The 13275-nt window shown below is 31.2% G+C and overlaps 1 protein-coding gene across 4 annotated transcripts; it reads left to right on the top strand.

Moving 5' to 3' along the window:
* The first annotated feature begins 1854 nt into the window (after positions 1 to 1854).
* On the top strand, positions 1855 to 6037 carry LOC120189676 (zinc finger CCCH domain-containing protein 58-like). Of its 4 annotated transcripts, none has more exons than XM_039192902.1 (7): positions 1855 to 2225; positions 2334 to 2479; positions 2744 to 2809; positions 3064 to 3183; positions 3263 to 3580; positions 3671 to 3976; positions 5108 to 6037. In XM_039192902.1, exons 1-7 carry the CDS (start codon positions 2156 to 2158, stop codon positions 5522 to 5524), a joined length of 1443 nt encoding a protein of 480 aa, XP_039048833.1. In that variant the 5' UTR covers positions 1855 to 2155; the 3' UTR covers positions 5525 to 6037. The 4 variants fall into 4 exon arrangements, with proteins under 4 accessions (XP_039048833.1, XP_039048831.1, XP_039048832.1 ...); XM_039192900.1 differs by having other exon boundaries at positions 3671 to 4021; XM_039192901.1 differs by having other exon boundaries at positions 3263 to 3584; positions 3669 to 3976.
* The last annotated feature ends 7238 nt before the right edge of the window (positions 6038 to 13275 follow it).

The following is a 13275-nucleotide window of genomic DNA, read 5'->3' as shown; positions in this document are numbered from 1 at the left end:
ATTTGTCACAATAAATATCTAAATTTATTTTTTTGGTCAAAATAGATACATAAAATATTTTTTGATCAAAATTGGTACATAAAATATTAAATTTTTTTCATCTAAATACCTAAAATATTATCTACTTAATGGTACACATCAATTTTTTTTAGAATTTAAATGAAAAAATTGAATATTTTAGATACTTATTTTGATCAAAATACTTTAGGTAAAAAAGTTTAGATACTTATTTTAATCCAAAATTACTTTAAGTACTTAAATAAATAAGAGAGTATACAATATATACTTATTTATAATATAAGCTTAACTGATATGACGAAGATGAATTCTCCATAATTTTTAGAATTTTTACCTAAATAAATTTTTATACGTTTTCTCAAAATTGATGAAATTTGAGTTTAAGTCTATTGAATATATATATTCAATTTTTTGTCAATAAATCGAATTAAATCAGATAATATTTATTTATTTTGATCAAAATTGCTTGTACATAATCAAATCAAGCGGTGTGATGGATTTGATTTAACATATTATAATTATTTGGATTTCCCACATGTTCACGCTCTGTGACATAGCGCGTAAGAAAAGGAAGTGCCAAGTTAAACTGCTTATGCAAGAAAGGGTATTCTTCAGAACACGTGTTGGAGAATGGTTGGTGAATCCAAAAAGTGTTACCCTCGTAGGTGTCATTATCAAACCCCATTTTCCTAACACTTCCAAGTTAAAAAGCTCACACTTCACTTGAAATATGTATGTCCCACTTTTCATTTTTATTAATTAATTTTATAATTGCACCATTTTAATTAAGAAAGCCAGTGCCAACAACAAAACTGCCAAAATCAATATTTTTTTTATTTTTAAAAATAAATCAAACATATTTTATTAAGCTTACTTCATCCATATAAGAAACACTTATGATCATCTTATTAAGATTTAATTTTGATTTCAGTGCCTCTAATATAAGTTGAATCAAAGTGTTTGAACAATTTATGAAATATAAATTTAATATTATGGTTATAATTGAATATAATTAAAATAGGCAATTCAACAACCTCAAGAAATCTGATCGAACTAGAACTAGAACTATAATCAGACTATAGATTTAATTAATAGGTTAAACTATCTATTTAGCCATTTAACTATATGATCAATTCTATTATGATCATTCAACAATTTTTTTGTCAATTAAGTCACAAATGTTTAGTTATGGTGTCAATCAAACCGCAATCCTAATGTGATGTGTCTCGTTTCAATTGAGATAACAACAATTTTAATCCTTTGTATTTTATATATTTAAACATTTTGATCTTAATTTTAAATAATTCAATAATTTTAACATTTTATCTTCATATTTTCTATCAATTTGATCCTTAAACACATCATTGTGAAAACACATAAACTCCTATTCCTCTCCATTACTGGTGATGCTGCTGGCATTATTTCAATCACACAAGGGAGAAGAACTACTTACAGTAGGAGGAAAATGGTAGGAACATCACCGGTAGCAGATTCCAGCTCTAGTTCATTGTTCTCGTCAAGATTTCTCCTTCCACTTTCTTTGCTATCAGTGTCTCCGTCTTTGACACTGCATGGTACCTGATGACGATAGTAATGTGTTTAAAAATCAAATTGATAAAATTTATAAATATAAAATATTAAGTTTATTTAATTATATAAATTAAGATTTAATATAATCACGATTAAAAATGAGAAACATCAGCATGATAGTGATCAAAATTGATTTATCGTCGGTAATTTGATTGACATAAAAATCAAGTGTTAGGTAATTATTTTTCCCTCTATTCGGCGCGTATATAAACAAACCCATAAAGAAGAAAGGGGCGGGGGGAGAGACGATCAAACAAACGGCAAATGACTTTGAGAAACTGAAGCATAAAGAGAGAGAAAGTGAAAAGAAAGTAAAGAAAAAAAAACAGAGAAAAACCAAACAAAACCCAAAGAAAACAACAGACAGAACAGTGTGTTTTCTCGGTTGAGTGTAAGAAAAAAGAGAGTTTTTTTCTCGCTGGTTATTTGTTGTTATTTATTTCTGCTTCTTTTTTTTTATATCTAGAAGAAAAAAAGAAGACGTAAACACCCATTTGATCGGATTGAAATTTGGGATATTTAGGGAGGTTGTTTGTACGTACGTTGAATGGAGCGGGACCCAGAATCCGATTCCCAACCGGAATGGACAGCTCCGGGACCCGAAACGGGACTCCAAGGTAAAACGTGATCCTTTTCTGAACTTTTTTGTTTCCGTTTTGGGAGTTGAGTTTTTATTTTATTTTTGTAATGTGGGATGTGATACGAGGTTTTTGTTTGAAATGCAGAACTGGTTTGGCGGTTGGGATTAGGAGATGAGCCGGAATCTTACCCGGAGAGACCCAATGAAGCTGATTGTATTTACTATTTGAGGACTGGGTTTTGTGGATACGGCTCTAGGTGTCGGTTCAATCATCCCCGTGACCGTACATCGGTAAATAATTGAGAATTTGATCTTATTGTTCATCTTTTTCGATCCGGTTCGAAGATTTCTTGAAGGGTTTTCATTTTTTTTTGATCATGGTCTTTGGAGTGACGGGGTTTCGAATCGTTGGGTGGAAATGGGAAGTTTTTGATTAATGAATTAAGATCTAGTGTAAATTGGTAGTCTTAGAAACATCTGTTTCTCATTTGTTTTGATTGTTGAAAGAAAGGCCATATGATGACGATGATGATTGATGATGGTGATTGGCTTTAGGTTATGGGGGCTGGAAGAGGTAACGCAGGGGAGTATCCGGAAAGAGCGGGCCAGCCGGTTTGTCAGGTACTTTTGAATTAGACCGTGTCTTAAATATTTGATAAATTCGCGGTATGTATGTCGATATGCTACATTTTCAACAATGTGCATTCCTAAATTCTTTGTTGGTAAGTATTACTTATGTCATTTCATTTGAAGTCTAAAGGATAGAGTTTGGTCTTGCTTTTCAGTGAATAGATTGTATCTGGTTTGACAATTTAGCAAAATGCTAAATAGTAAGTTGCTTATTTACGTTGATCATAGTTTCCACTGATTTGCAGTACTATATGAGGAAGGGGACCTGTAAATTCGGTTCTTCCTGTAAATACCATCACCCGAAGCAGGGAGGCGGTTTTATTAACCCCGTGCCACTAAATTATTTTGGATATCCACTACGTCCGGTTTGTATCACATGACATTAAGATCTTTTGAATGTGTATTATTGAGTTCGCTTAATAACTGAATCTCACTTTAAACCAGGGTGAAAAGGAATGCTCTTACTTTGTGAAGACGGGGCAGTGTAAATTCGGTGCAACATGTAAATTCCATCATCCCGCACCACCTGCAGTAGAGGTTCCTGCTCCATCTCCAGCTTCTCAAGTTGCACCTATGCCTACTCCAGTTCCTGCTCCTACATTATATCCCACTGTGCAGTCACCATCTGGCCCTTCTTCTCAACAGTATGGAGTTGTAATGGTGAGGCCTCCCCTGATGCCGGGCTCATATTTGCAAGGCCCTTATGGGCCTTTGCTGCTTTCCCCAGGCATGGTTTCTGTTGCGAATTGGAATCCCTATGCGGTAGGTGGATTAAAATTTTATTCAGTTTCCTCAACTGTGAGTAATTTTCATTAGCTTTTATCATTGAGGTTGTTAATGCACCTGGTGCAGCCACCTGTCAGTCCCGGGACTCGAGCCACTGCTGTATCAAGCTCAAATTTTGGAGTAACACCGTTATCTCCTTCAGCACCTGCCTATACTCGATCTTATCAACCTGTACCTCCTAGTGCTGGGCCTTCAAGTAGTATTCAGAAGGAGCAGTCGTTTCCCGACATACCTGGCCAACCAGAATGTCAGTATTATATGAAAACAGGCGACTGTAAATACGGATCCTCCTGTAAATATCATCATCCGCCAGAAGTGCTTGCACCAAAAGCTGATGTCGTCCTCAGCCCTCTTGGTCTTCCTCTACGTCCAGTAAGAATTCGTAAAACGCCATATAAATTTGATGCTTTATACAAGGCTGGGTTTTTAAAATTTTAATCATGTTTAATACTTGGCGCCGGTCAGCGTGAATAATAGTTATCGTTGCTCAGTTGCTTTTGCAACAACTGATTATGTTTCTGCATTTATTTTGCATTTGGGTTCCTTTGTGTGTTCCGATTTGCAACTAGACCTTGTAAAATGTTTAAGAGTTTTCCCCATGGTTGGAGCTTTCGTTTTCTTTTGAGAAATTGGAGCTCTATAGTAAAAGTGAAAAGGCATGCTATGGGAATGCAGGCATATATGTCATACGAACACTGTCTCTTTCCGGCGCTTTTCTTCTTAACTTTTCTTGTGTCATTTAACCCATAAGAAAGTACGTAACATCTTATCTTCCATGGTGTGATCTTCCATACACTTATGTGGTTCATTTCTGAATCGTCTTTTCTGGGATTTGTAGATTACACCATCTCTGTAAATATCAAGGGTCTTCTCAGCTAGATTTGGATTTTAGGTAATTTATAGGTGTCGACTTAGTAGTTCACTTTGAGAAAGAGTGGAGCCACAATTGTTCTGTCAACAATTATTCCACGATCAGCCACGAGTTAAGGCCTTCTTCTCAATTCTGGTTATTATCTTATATAATCAAAATTTGGTTTATTCAACGATCTCGGTAAAATGACCTCTTTGAGTGGGATGTCTTTGCACTCTCAGAAGTTGTTTGTGATTGAAACTGTTATATTTATATATCTGAGAAACTCGGTTTGCATGAAACCACAAAAGTTAAACGAAGGAAACTATCATGAAATTGTTGTGATCGAATGGTTTTATTTATCTATTCATGCCCCTTATCCCTGTTTACTTCTTTTGCTTGTGGTCGGCTGTTCTGGTCGAGGTGTATTACCTCTCTTTTATATTCTCCACAAACAATTTTCAAGAGCATGAATAAGCAAGGTAAGGTAAGCATGGTTGAACCGTTGAATTTCACTTTTATATCTGTGGAAATGTGTAGTATCAGTGAAAATGTGTAGTCTTTTACGACATGCAGAGAATTATCACCTGTAGTCTTGTTTCTCTTAAATTGTTGGTCAGATATTTATTTCTTTTTTTTCGTAATGTCATCAGGGGGCACCTCCTTGCATTCATTATTCACAACGCAGAGTGTGCAAGTTTGGAGCTGCTTGTAAATTTGATCATCCTATGGGGACGCTAAGTTACAGTCCGTCCGCCTCTTCCCTTACCTTTATGCCTGTTGCACCCTATCCTGTCGGATCTACAATCGGTACTCTAGCTCCATCATCCTCATCATCAGATTTACGACCAGAACTTCAGTCTGGTTCCAGCAAGGACCCTGCTCCAGCCATTATGTCATCATCAGTGAGTGCATCGAGTGAATCAGTTGGTTCTGTTTTTTCTAAAGTAGGACAAGTTCCTCAGTCAAGCACACATCAGTCAAGTCAGAGTTCCGCTCCTACCTCCAGCAGCAGCAGCAGCAGCACTGCCACCACCACCATCACCACCAAGGCGCACACTTCCAGCTAAGAATGGAAGCAACTGCCTCGATCCTCTTTTTTGATCAAGGTCATGAACCAGAACATTAATTTTTTTTTTTGCAAGTTTTCGAAAGTAGGAGGCTTCATTTCTTTGTTATCATGGTTCCACAGTTAAGGTCTAGTGCATAACATCTCCAATCATCTGTATTCATATAATCATCATAGGGCCATCTTTTCCATCTCCAATAAACCCACGGCCTAACCCTAAAACTTTTAGCAAAACCCCATACACCTTGCTTTTGAATAACACTGAAGATCCTGCAGTTATGTTAGGGAGAACCTGTCCAAATTTTGGAGTCCGCATGATGCATTTGTTCCCGATCTTTTTTCAAAAAAGAAAAGATCGATCCCACAACAGTCTTCCCTTCAAATCAACTGTGTGTTCATGTTCTCCCACCTTTTTTTTATGAGGGGGGGTTGTGAAGAATAGAAGTAACTCGAGGAAAACTCCAACGGATGCATCAAAATGTGACTTATTTATGCGGGGATCCGATTATACATATAATTTATGTTGTGACAATGGAAATGCTCGACTGTGTTTGATAAATTTATTGTATTAAATGTTCATCACTGTGCCTGATCATTTGAGACATCTGATACTCAAACATTAAGATTCAGTACTTAATGTAATAAATTAAGGCAATATATTAATGGTGACTGAACCCATACAAGCATTTTTATGCAAGTTCTAGGGTAAAGAAGGTAGACAATATCATGCACATAGACAACAAATCTAAACTTTCATTCGATTTGGCAAAGTTAAGGCTGGAGACAAGACATTAATTCCTCGTACGTACTGTGTCTTTCAAACCCTAAAACGAGGAAACCAAAAACAAAACAAAAACCTGGCCAATGCTAAACCATTTTTTCAGAAAATGAATACCCCGAGTCGAAAACATCGCCTAAACTCGGCATCGTGGTGTAGCTGTTTGGATTGTCATTGCAAGTATAAAAAGTTTCTTCAACCATCAATGGAGGACGATTGAATGTAGCCGAGAGTTCATTGGAATAATTCATCTGATCCCCCATAAAACCAGGAAACTCAATCTCATTGGACTTGGGTAATGCATGGCTACTGTAATAGGATTGGTTCTCATTAGAGTTTTGCTTCATGGAGTATAGGTTTGAAGTTGGTTTCAAGCAGTTATAAGGAACAATGCAGGCCAAGTAACCCGAGTTATCATCACTGCTAGTACTGAAAAACAAACCAGTTTCATCTATTGGTTCAATGGGGGTTTCAGAAATGTAGGGCCGAGGTCCAAAGTCATGATTTGTTGCTTGTTCAGGTGGAGAATGAAAAGTGTACAGGAAGTTGGTCCAGGCTTGAGTTCCTTTGATGGAAATGGCAGCTAGATCATAAGCCAGAGCAGTGTCGAACGTGCCGAGCCAATGCCTTTCTTTGGTGGAGGGGTCCCAGATCTCTGCCGCCTAACGACCCCATGGCCGCCTTCTGACGCCAAGGAACCTCGTTGGATCGTTTGATTTCCTTCGGCCTCGCCTTTCGTTAGATTGGTATGAAGATTTGTTCCTTTGAAGCATCATGAAATCTGAAGCAGCTTGATGATGAGTTTGAACTGGTTCATATCCATAAGCCTTATCCATGGTGAGAGGGAGAGATGGGTTATTCTTAAAGGGAATTTGTAGTGAGAAAGTGTTGGTCAAGGGCTAAGGAGAAGTGTATATAAAGGGAGAGTGATTGAAGAAGGAGATGGAAATTGGAAAGGAACAGTGCAGTTCCTCGTTCCCTAGTAAAAAAAAATAACCTACACTTTTCTAGGCTGAATAGTATATGTTATATCACACCCCAAAATCATAATTAAAATACGTATAATGATATGAGAGAAAGAGAAAAAACACTCAAAATTTATATAATTAAATTATTAAAATAATATATATATAATTAAATTATTAAAATAAGACAATTGATTCAATGTGAGATATTTTTAGGGTAAACTATGTATTTAGTCACGTAACAATCACTTTGATTTTGTTTTAATAAAAATATTATTTTATTCAAAATCATATCTACAATCAGTTATCTTTTTTTTTTGTGAGAGACCATGTTTAATGTTTATATTATTTTATATTTTAATATTTGATATATTAATCATTTATAATTTTATAAGGTGAAAAATGATATTATTGTAAAATATCTTTTTTTCACTTGAGATCATAATATTATTTTTTTATTATATTATATTTTATATAAATAAATATGGTGCTTATGAATATTATTTAAAAATATAAGTTAGACATACTAATTATATTAATTATATTAAAATATTTCTATGAGTTTTCATTAAAATAATTATAATTTAAGTTGAAAAAAAACATATATCACATGGATAATTTGGTAAAATATGCATCTAAGTAATTTTATATTCCTCAAATCAAACACTCTAATTTTACATTCCTGCTAAACAACCAAATAAGGCAACACAATATTCTCAGAATAATATTACATTTCGATATTCATATTCGTAAATGTAATCTTATATTTCATAAACTAATGACCTAAAAATTATCATCTATAATGATGCAAACATTACATCACATCAATGCAAGCTATGGGGCTTAGTTTAAGTACTAAACAAAAAGATTTTCAAAAATATTATTAAACAAAGAAAAAATATTGTTTATGTCAATCACTCAATTATAGGATCATGTGTAACCGCGTATTTAGTTGCCTAATCTACCTTATAAACAATGACTATATGCTCATGACCCTCCATTAATCTTCAATATGTATACAAATAGAATTTATTGAGTGATCTTAATAATTAAAAGAATATTTTTTTTTAAATGTTATGAGTTTGAGTAACTACGTTTGTAGAGTATGTGTGCGTTGTCAATAATTAAGAAAATATATGAACATATATTACCTTATAATAGCGCAAACTATTAAAAAACATGTATTCAAATGATTCTCCAACATTTTAATTAATGTCTACTATTAGGAATAAAATTAAGATTTAACATCTAAAGAAATTAAACTATTTATTTATTTTTGATATGTATAGGAAGAGTATAAGGTTGTATACTATCAAAAACTCTCAACCATTTGACAATGGAGGCTCATACCCTGATATATGCGATACTCAAACCCGATATCTCAAGAGATAACAACAATCCCTTAATTAATGAAGTTGCTTGGTTCGTGCAGTTAATGTCTATCGTTTATATAATTTTTAAGAGTCTGATTTTAGGACATTGAATGTCTGGACTTTAAATTTATGTAAATTTGATTTTTCAATTCAAATTTTGCACTGGTTTAAGTTTTACTATGTATTAGTTATATCAAAATTTATTATGATTTATATTCAAACATATTTTTACTGTCAATTTATCTGTTTGTATCTTATATTTATAATTAATTTTAACCATAATTACAATGTTGATTGAGTTATTTACAGGTAATTAGATAGTGGAATTTTAGTAATTCTTTTTTAGTATTTGTTTGAAAAATTTTAACCATTCGATAAATGAGCGTTTAAATATTTTTACAGCGTGATACTCAAACTTAAAATCATTAAAAATAATAACAATCTCTTTAATTATTATTAATAATGTTTTTGTTAGCATGGATTGCAAGATATGCATTTTGAGCAAAATTAATGAATCAATTTACTTGCAACTTCTTTGTCTCCTTCAGTCTTTTCAAAGGGATCAATTAAGTAAATGACCAGAATTTGTTTGAGAAAAATATATTTGTTTTAATGATCCATTAGTCGAAACCTTTGGTTTCTTTCTCTTTCTTTATATTCAATTTGCGCAAGATTCGAGTCTTCTGTTTGATCTAATAAATTTAAAAGTATAATTTTATAATCATATTCTTTTCTTTATACTAAGATAAAATTGTTTTAATAACCAAACTTTTATTTATTAATACTTATAAAAACAATCAAGACATAAATGTAAAAGCTAATAAATCATATATCGGGTCCAATTTTGAGAAGTAAGAGTCTGAATGTCACATATTTGGATACTTTATCTACATGATGATATGATTGTAAGAGTTGAGTAAAACAAAAATTAGGGTAAATACGTAAAAAATTGAAAAATTATATAATTTTTTTTTCAAAAGAAAAAAACACACGATACGAATTGAGAACATATATTTGCACTAGCACGACAACAACATCAACAACGATACATTTGTGTACACGTTTTGTCTTCAATCACTAAATTAATATATATATTTAAAAAGTTATATTTAAACACTTGAAAAAAAAACTCTTATATAAACAATATAAGATTTGAAAAACTCATGATCAAATATAATAATTTTGAGTTGTCAAAGACAAGTCTAAAATTTGATTAGACCCATGTCTTTCTCTATCAATAATTGTCTTTTGAATTACTCGAGATTCCAGTATCAAAAACTATATTTTGTCATTGTATTGATATGAGTCTGATCAAGTTCAACAATATCTATATACGTGTTTTGTCATTACCGTTTGACTCAGCTTATTCGTGTCTTTGGCACACAGTGTGTGTATTTTCTTTGAAAAGATCCATGTGATTTTTTTCATAGTTTTGCATTTTTAGGGTAAAATATATAAACGATCTCTGACTATAAGATGTTACTTTTTTGAGTCCAGAGATGAGCATGGGACCCGAATCCAACGAGTTCAGACCTGACTCAACCCGATCGAGTCAGATATTTTTTTTAAAATTCGAGTTTGGGTTGAGTTTTTTAGAGGTTGTGTTCGGGTTCAGGTTTAGGGTGAAAAATATCCGACCCGACCTGAGAAAAATATATAATTTTACCTTTACATTTAGGGAAATTTCAATAATGCCCCTCTATATATTATTTTTTCCAATTAAATCCTTAATTTTATTGAATAAAAATAACATTTTTAACAAATATATTATTTTGAGTCGGGTTCGGGTTTTATCTCAAATAGTCAAGTCAGGTTCGGGTTGGGTGAGTGTATATATTTTTCGGGTCGGGTGGAGGATGTATGATTTTCAACCCATTCCCATCCCTAGTTGAGTCTTCCAAAAAATGGAAGTTACAAAATAATATCCTGATTATATGACGTTGCTTTGTTGAGTCTCTTTACTAACAAAATGGTCACCCGACTATTCATATGTTTCAAACTCGTCATTTTTCGTTAACAAATTAAGGGTTGTCTGAGTTAGATGTTATCATATTAATTGTGATATGATAAAATCATATTTTAATGATGTTTTCTGGCATTATCGTTGCTTTCAAGTATTGGCTCAACGTCATATTGTAAACAGAGATTCAATCCACAAAATACAACTCAAACAATTATGGGATGATATTTTATCACATCTAAGTGAGAAGGTTAACGCCCAACTTAAATGGTCGCCAAATTTTTTAACAAAAAATGACAAATTTAGAGCATATGAATAGTCGAGTGATTATTGTATAACTTTTAATAGTCAATGGACTCAACAAAGCAACACCTTATAGTTGAGGGACCATTTTATAACTTTCAATAGTCGAGACACTCAACAAAATAATCCTATGATCGTAGACCATTTATGTACTTTACCCTTTTTTTTTCAACTTAATATTTAAAAGTTTTAACCAAGTTAAGGTAATGTTTTTTAGAAGACACTTATCATTATTTTTTATTTATTAAAGAATACATATAACGTGACCTACCTTTATTAAATAAATATCAATTTAAAAAATTAACTTATATGAACTTATTAACTCGTATCGGTAATTAAAGAGACTATTATTTTTTCTGGAGATATTGAATTTGAGCAGCTGTGCTTGCAGAATGTGTGAACATAATCAATAATTAAAAAAATTATAAATAAATATTATCTTATACTTCATACTATTTTTAAAAAAAATAACTTATAATAAATGTTAATTCTAAAAATAGATTTTTAGGTGATATTTCACTATTTCAGTAAAAGAAAAAAACCCGCAAAAGAACGAGGTCTTCGGCCTTTGGGTGTAAACTTGAGCACATTTCCCAAAACAGCCATTTCTATTTTCTAGTATTAAAGCTACCTCATAATTTAAGAATTATAACAACTAATTACTACTATATTTCATAATTTAGAGTTACTGATATCATTTGATTGAATTGAGTTGAATAAATATTTTTGATTAAATTGAGTTGAATAAATATTTTTGATTAAATTAATTTAACGAGTTTTATTTTATGACTTAAATTTTACAATTTCTTTTTAAGTCGAGTTGTTCAAATTTTTATTTAATTTTGATTGTATAATGTTATGGTACAAATCAATTACAATTCAAACTAATATATATATATATATATATTATACAGAGTTGAGAGATTCGATTCGAATTTGAAAATTATTTCACTAAATACTAAAAATTCTGAATTATTCGAGTCATATTTTATAACTTAAATTTTATTTTAAAAAATTTCGAGTCGAATTTTATTTACTCATATCAAGAATGACGTAATTAAAGAAAGTGTGAGTTGTATTGTATCTCTATACTTTTTCTATTTGATGATAATTAAAATATTAAATAAAGTAAAATTTATATTTTTAAATCTTTTAGTTTGAAATACTTAATAAATTTTTATATTTTTAAAGTTTAATAGTTTAATCTCTTTCAATACTCGATTCTAACTCAATCACTGATAATTATTTTTAATATTTTTCCATAAAAATGTTAATCAGGCTCCAATAAAATTAATATGAGTGAGGTTTTTGGAATTTTTGTCTTTAAATTTGTTTCACCTTCTTATAATTATATATAAATTTTATTCAGATTTATCCTAATTTAAATTTCTTTCTATACAAATCATGTTTATAATTAGTTTAATTTAAACTGTATATGATTTTATGTTTTTGTAAAAGTCAATTTTAATTATAATTATTTAAATCTATTGTCTTTATAACTATCAATAAATATAATGATTTTCCTTATTTCTTTTTAAAAAAGCATATCCAAAATTATTTTAGTCTAAATTATATCTGATTTATATTTTATAATAGTTAATTATACTCGTAATAGTTTGGACATGTTCTCTTTATAATTATCAATAAATATTATACTTGTAACTTATTATAAAGAAATAATGATAGCTTCGAATAGATGATTAATTTGATAAAAAAAACTTGACAAACTGTCTGATATCAAATAATATTTATTTATTAATAAGACACCATTAGATTAATTATATTTTCACTTTTATATTTGAAACTCTTAATGGATTTAGAAAAATAAAATAATGATTAATTATTATTTTATGTAATAATTATTTTCGTTATTTGAGTTGAAGAGGAATAATGAGATAAAAGTTTGATAAATAGATCGACTCCAAAGATATATGAGATAAAAAGTCATATTCGTACAATGACTTTCCACATACAGTTGATTCGTTCATTGGTAATTATTCAAACTTTTAATGAAGTTGCAGTTGTCATTTCTATGCCTATCAAGATCTAGTAGTACATTAAGCATTAACCTTATAGAGCTAGTAGTTCCTAACTAAATTTGTTAAGTCCAGAAATCTCAACCTTGCGATCAAAGAGTCTACCCCAACCTTCGATAGAGCGTTCATACTATTATTTTATTTACATATGTTTATAACGTACTCATAATAATAATTGCTATTATATTATCTACGAAGTTTTCTATAAGGATTTATTGATATTTGATTGGGGTTGCATGTCTCGTCCTACGCCTCTTTGATGCGTTGTTCGAATAACATTCGTTTATCTTGCATTCCTCTGGATTGGACTATAGTTATATATGCTCATCTCGCACTC

This window comes from Hibiscus syriacus, unplaced genomic scaffold, assembly GCF_006381635.1.
Source record: "Hibiscus syriacus cultivar Baekdansim isolate YM2019G1 unplaced genomic scaffold, ASM638163v2 tig00116958_pilon, whole genome shotgun sequence".
Taxonomy (NCBI): Eukaryota; Viridiplantae; Streptophyta; class Magnoliopsida; order Malvales; family Malvaceae; genus Hibiscus; species Hibiscus syriacus.
Note: the sequence above shows the minus strand (reverse complement) of the source record. Positions and strands in the feature narration are given on the sequence as shown.

Coding starts and splice junctions, on each gene's coding strand:
- LOC120189676 (XM_039192899.1), top strand. CDS start 2,156: ATGGAGCGGGACCCAGAATCCGATTCCCAACCGGAATGGACAGCTCCG. Junction 3,585..3,668: donor TTGGAATCCCTATGCGGTAG/GTGGATTAAAAT, acceptor TGCACCTGGTGC/AGCCACCTGTCAGTCCCGGG. Junction 4,022..5,107: donor AATTTGATGCTTTATACAAG/GCTGGGTTTTTA, acceptor TAATGTCATCAG/GGGGCACCTCCTTGCATTCA.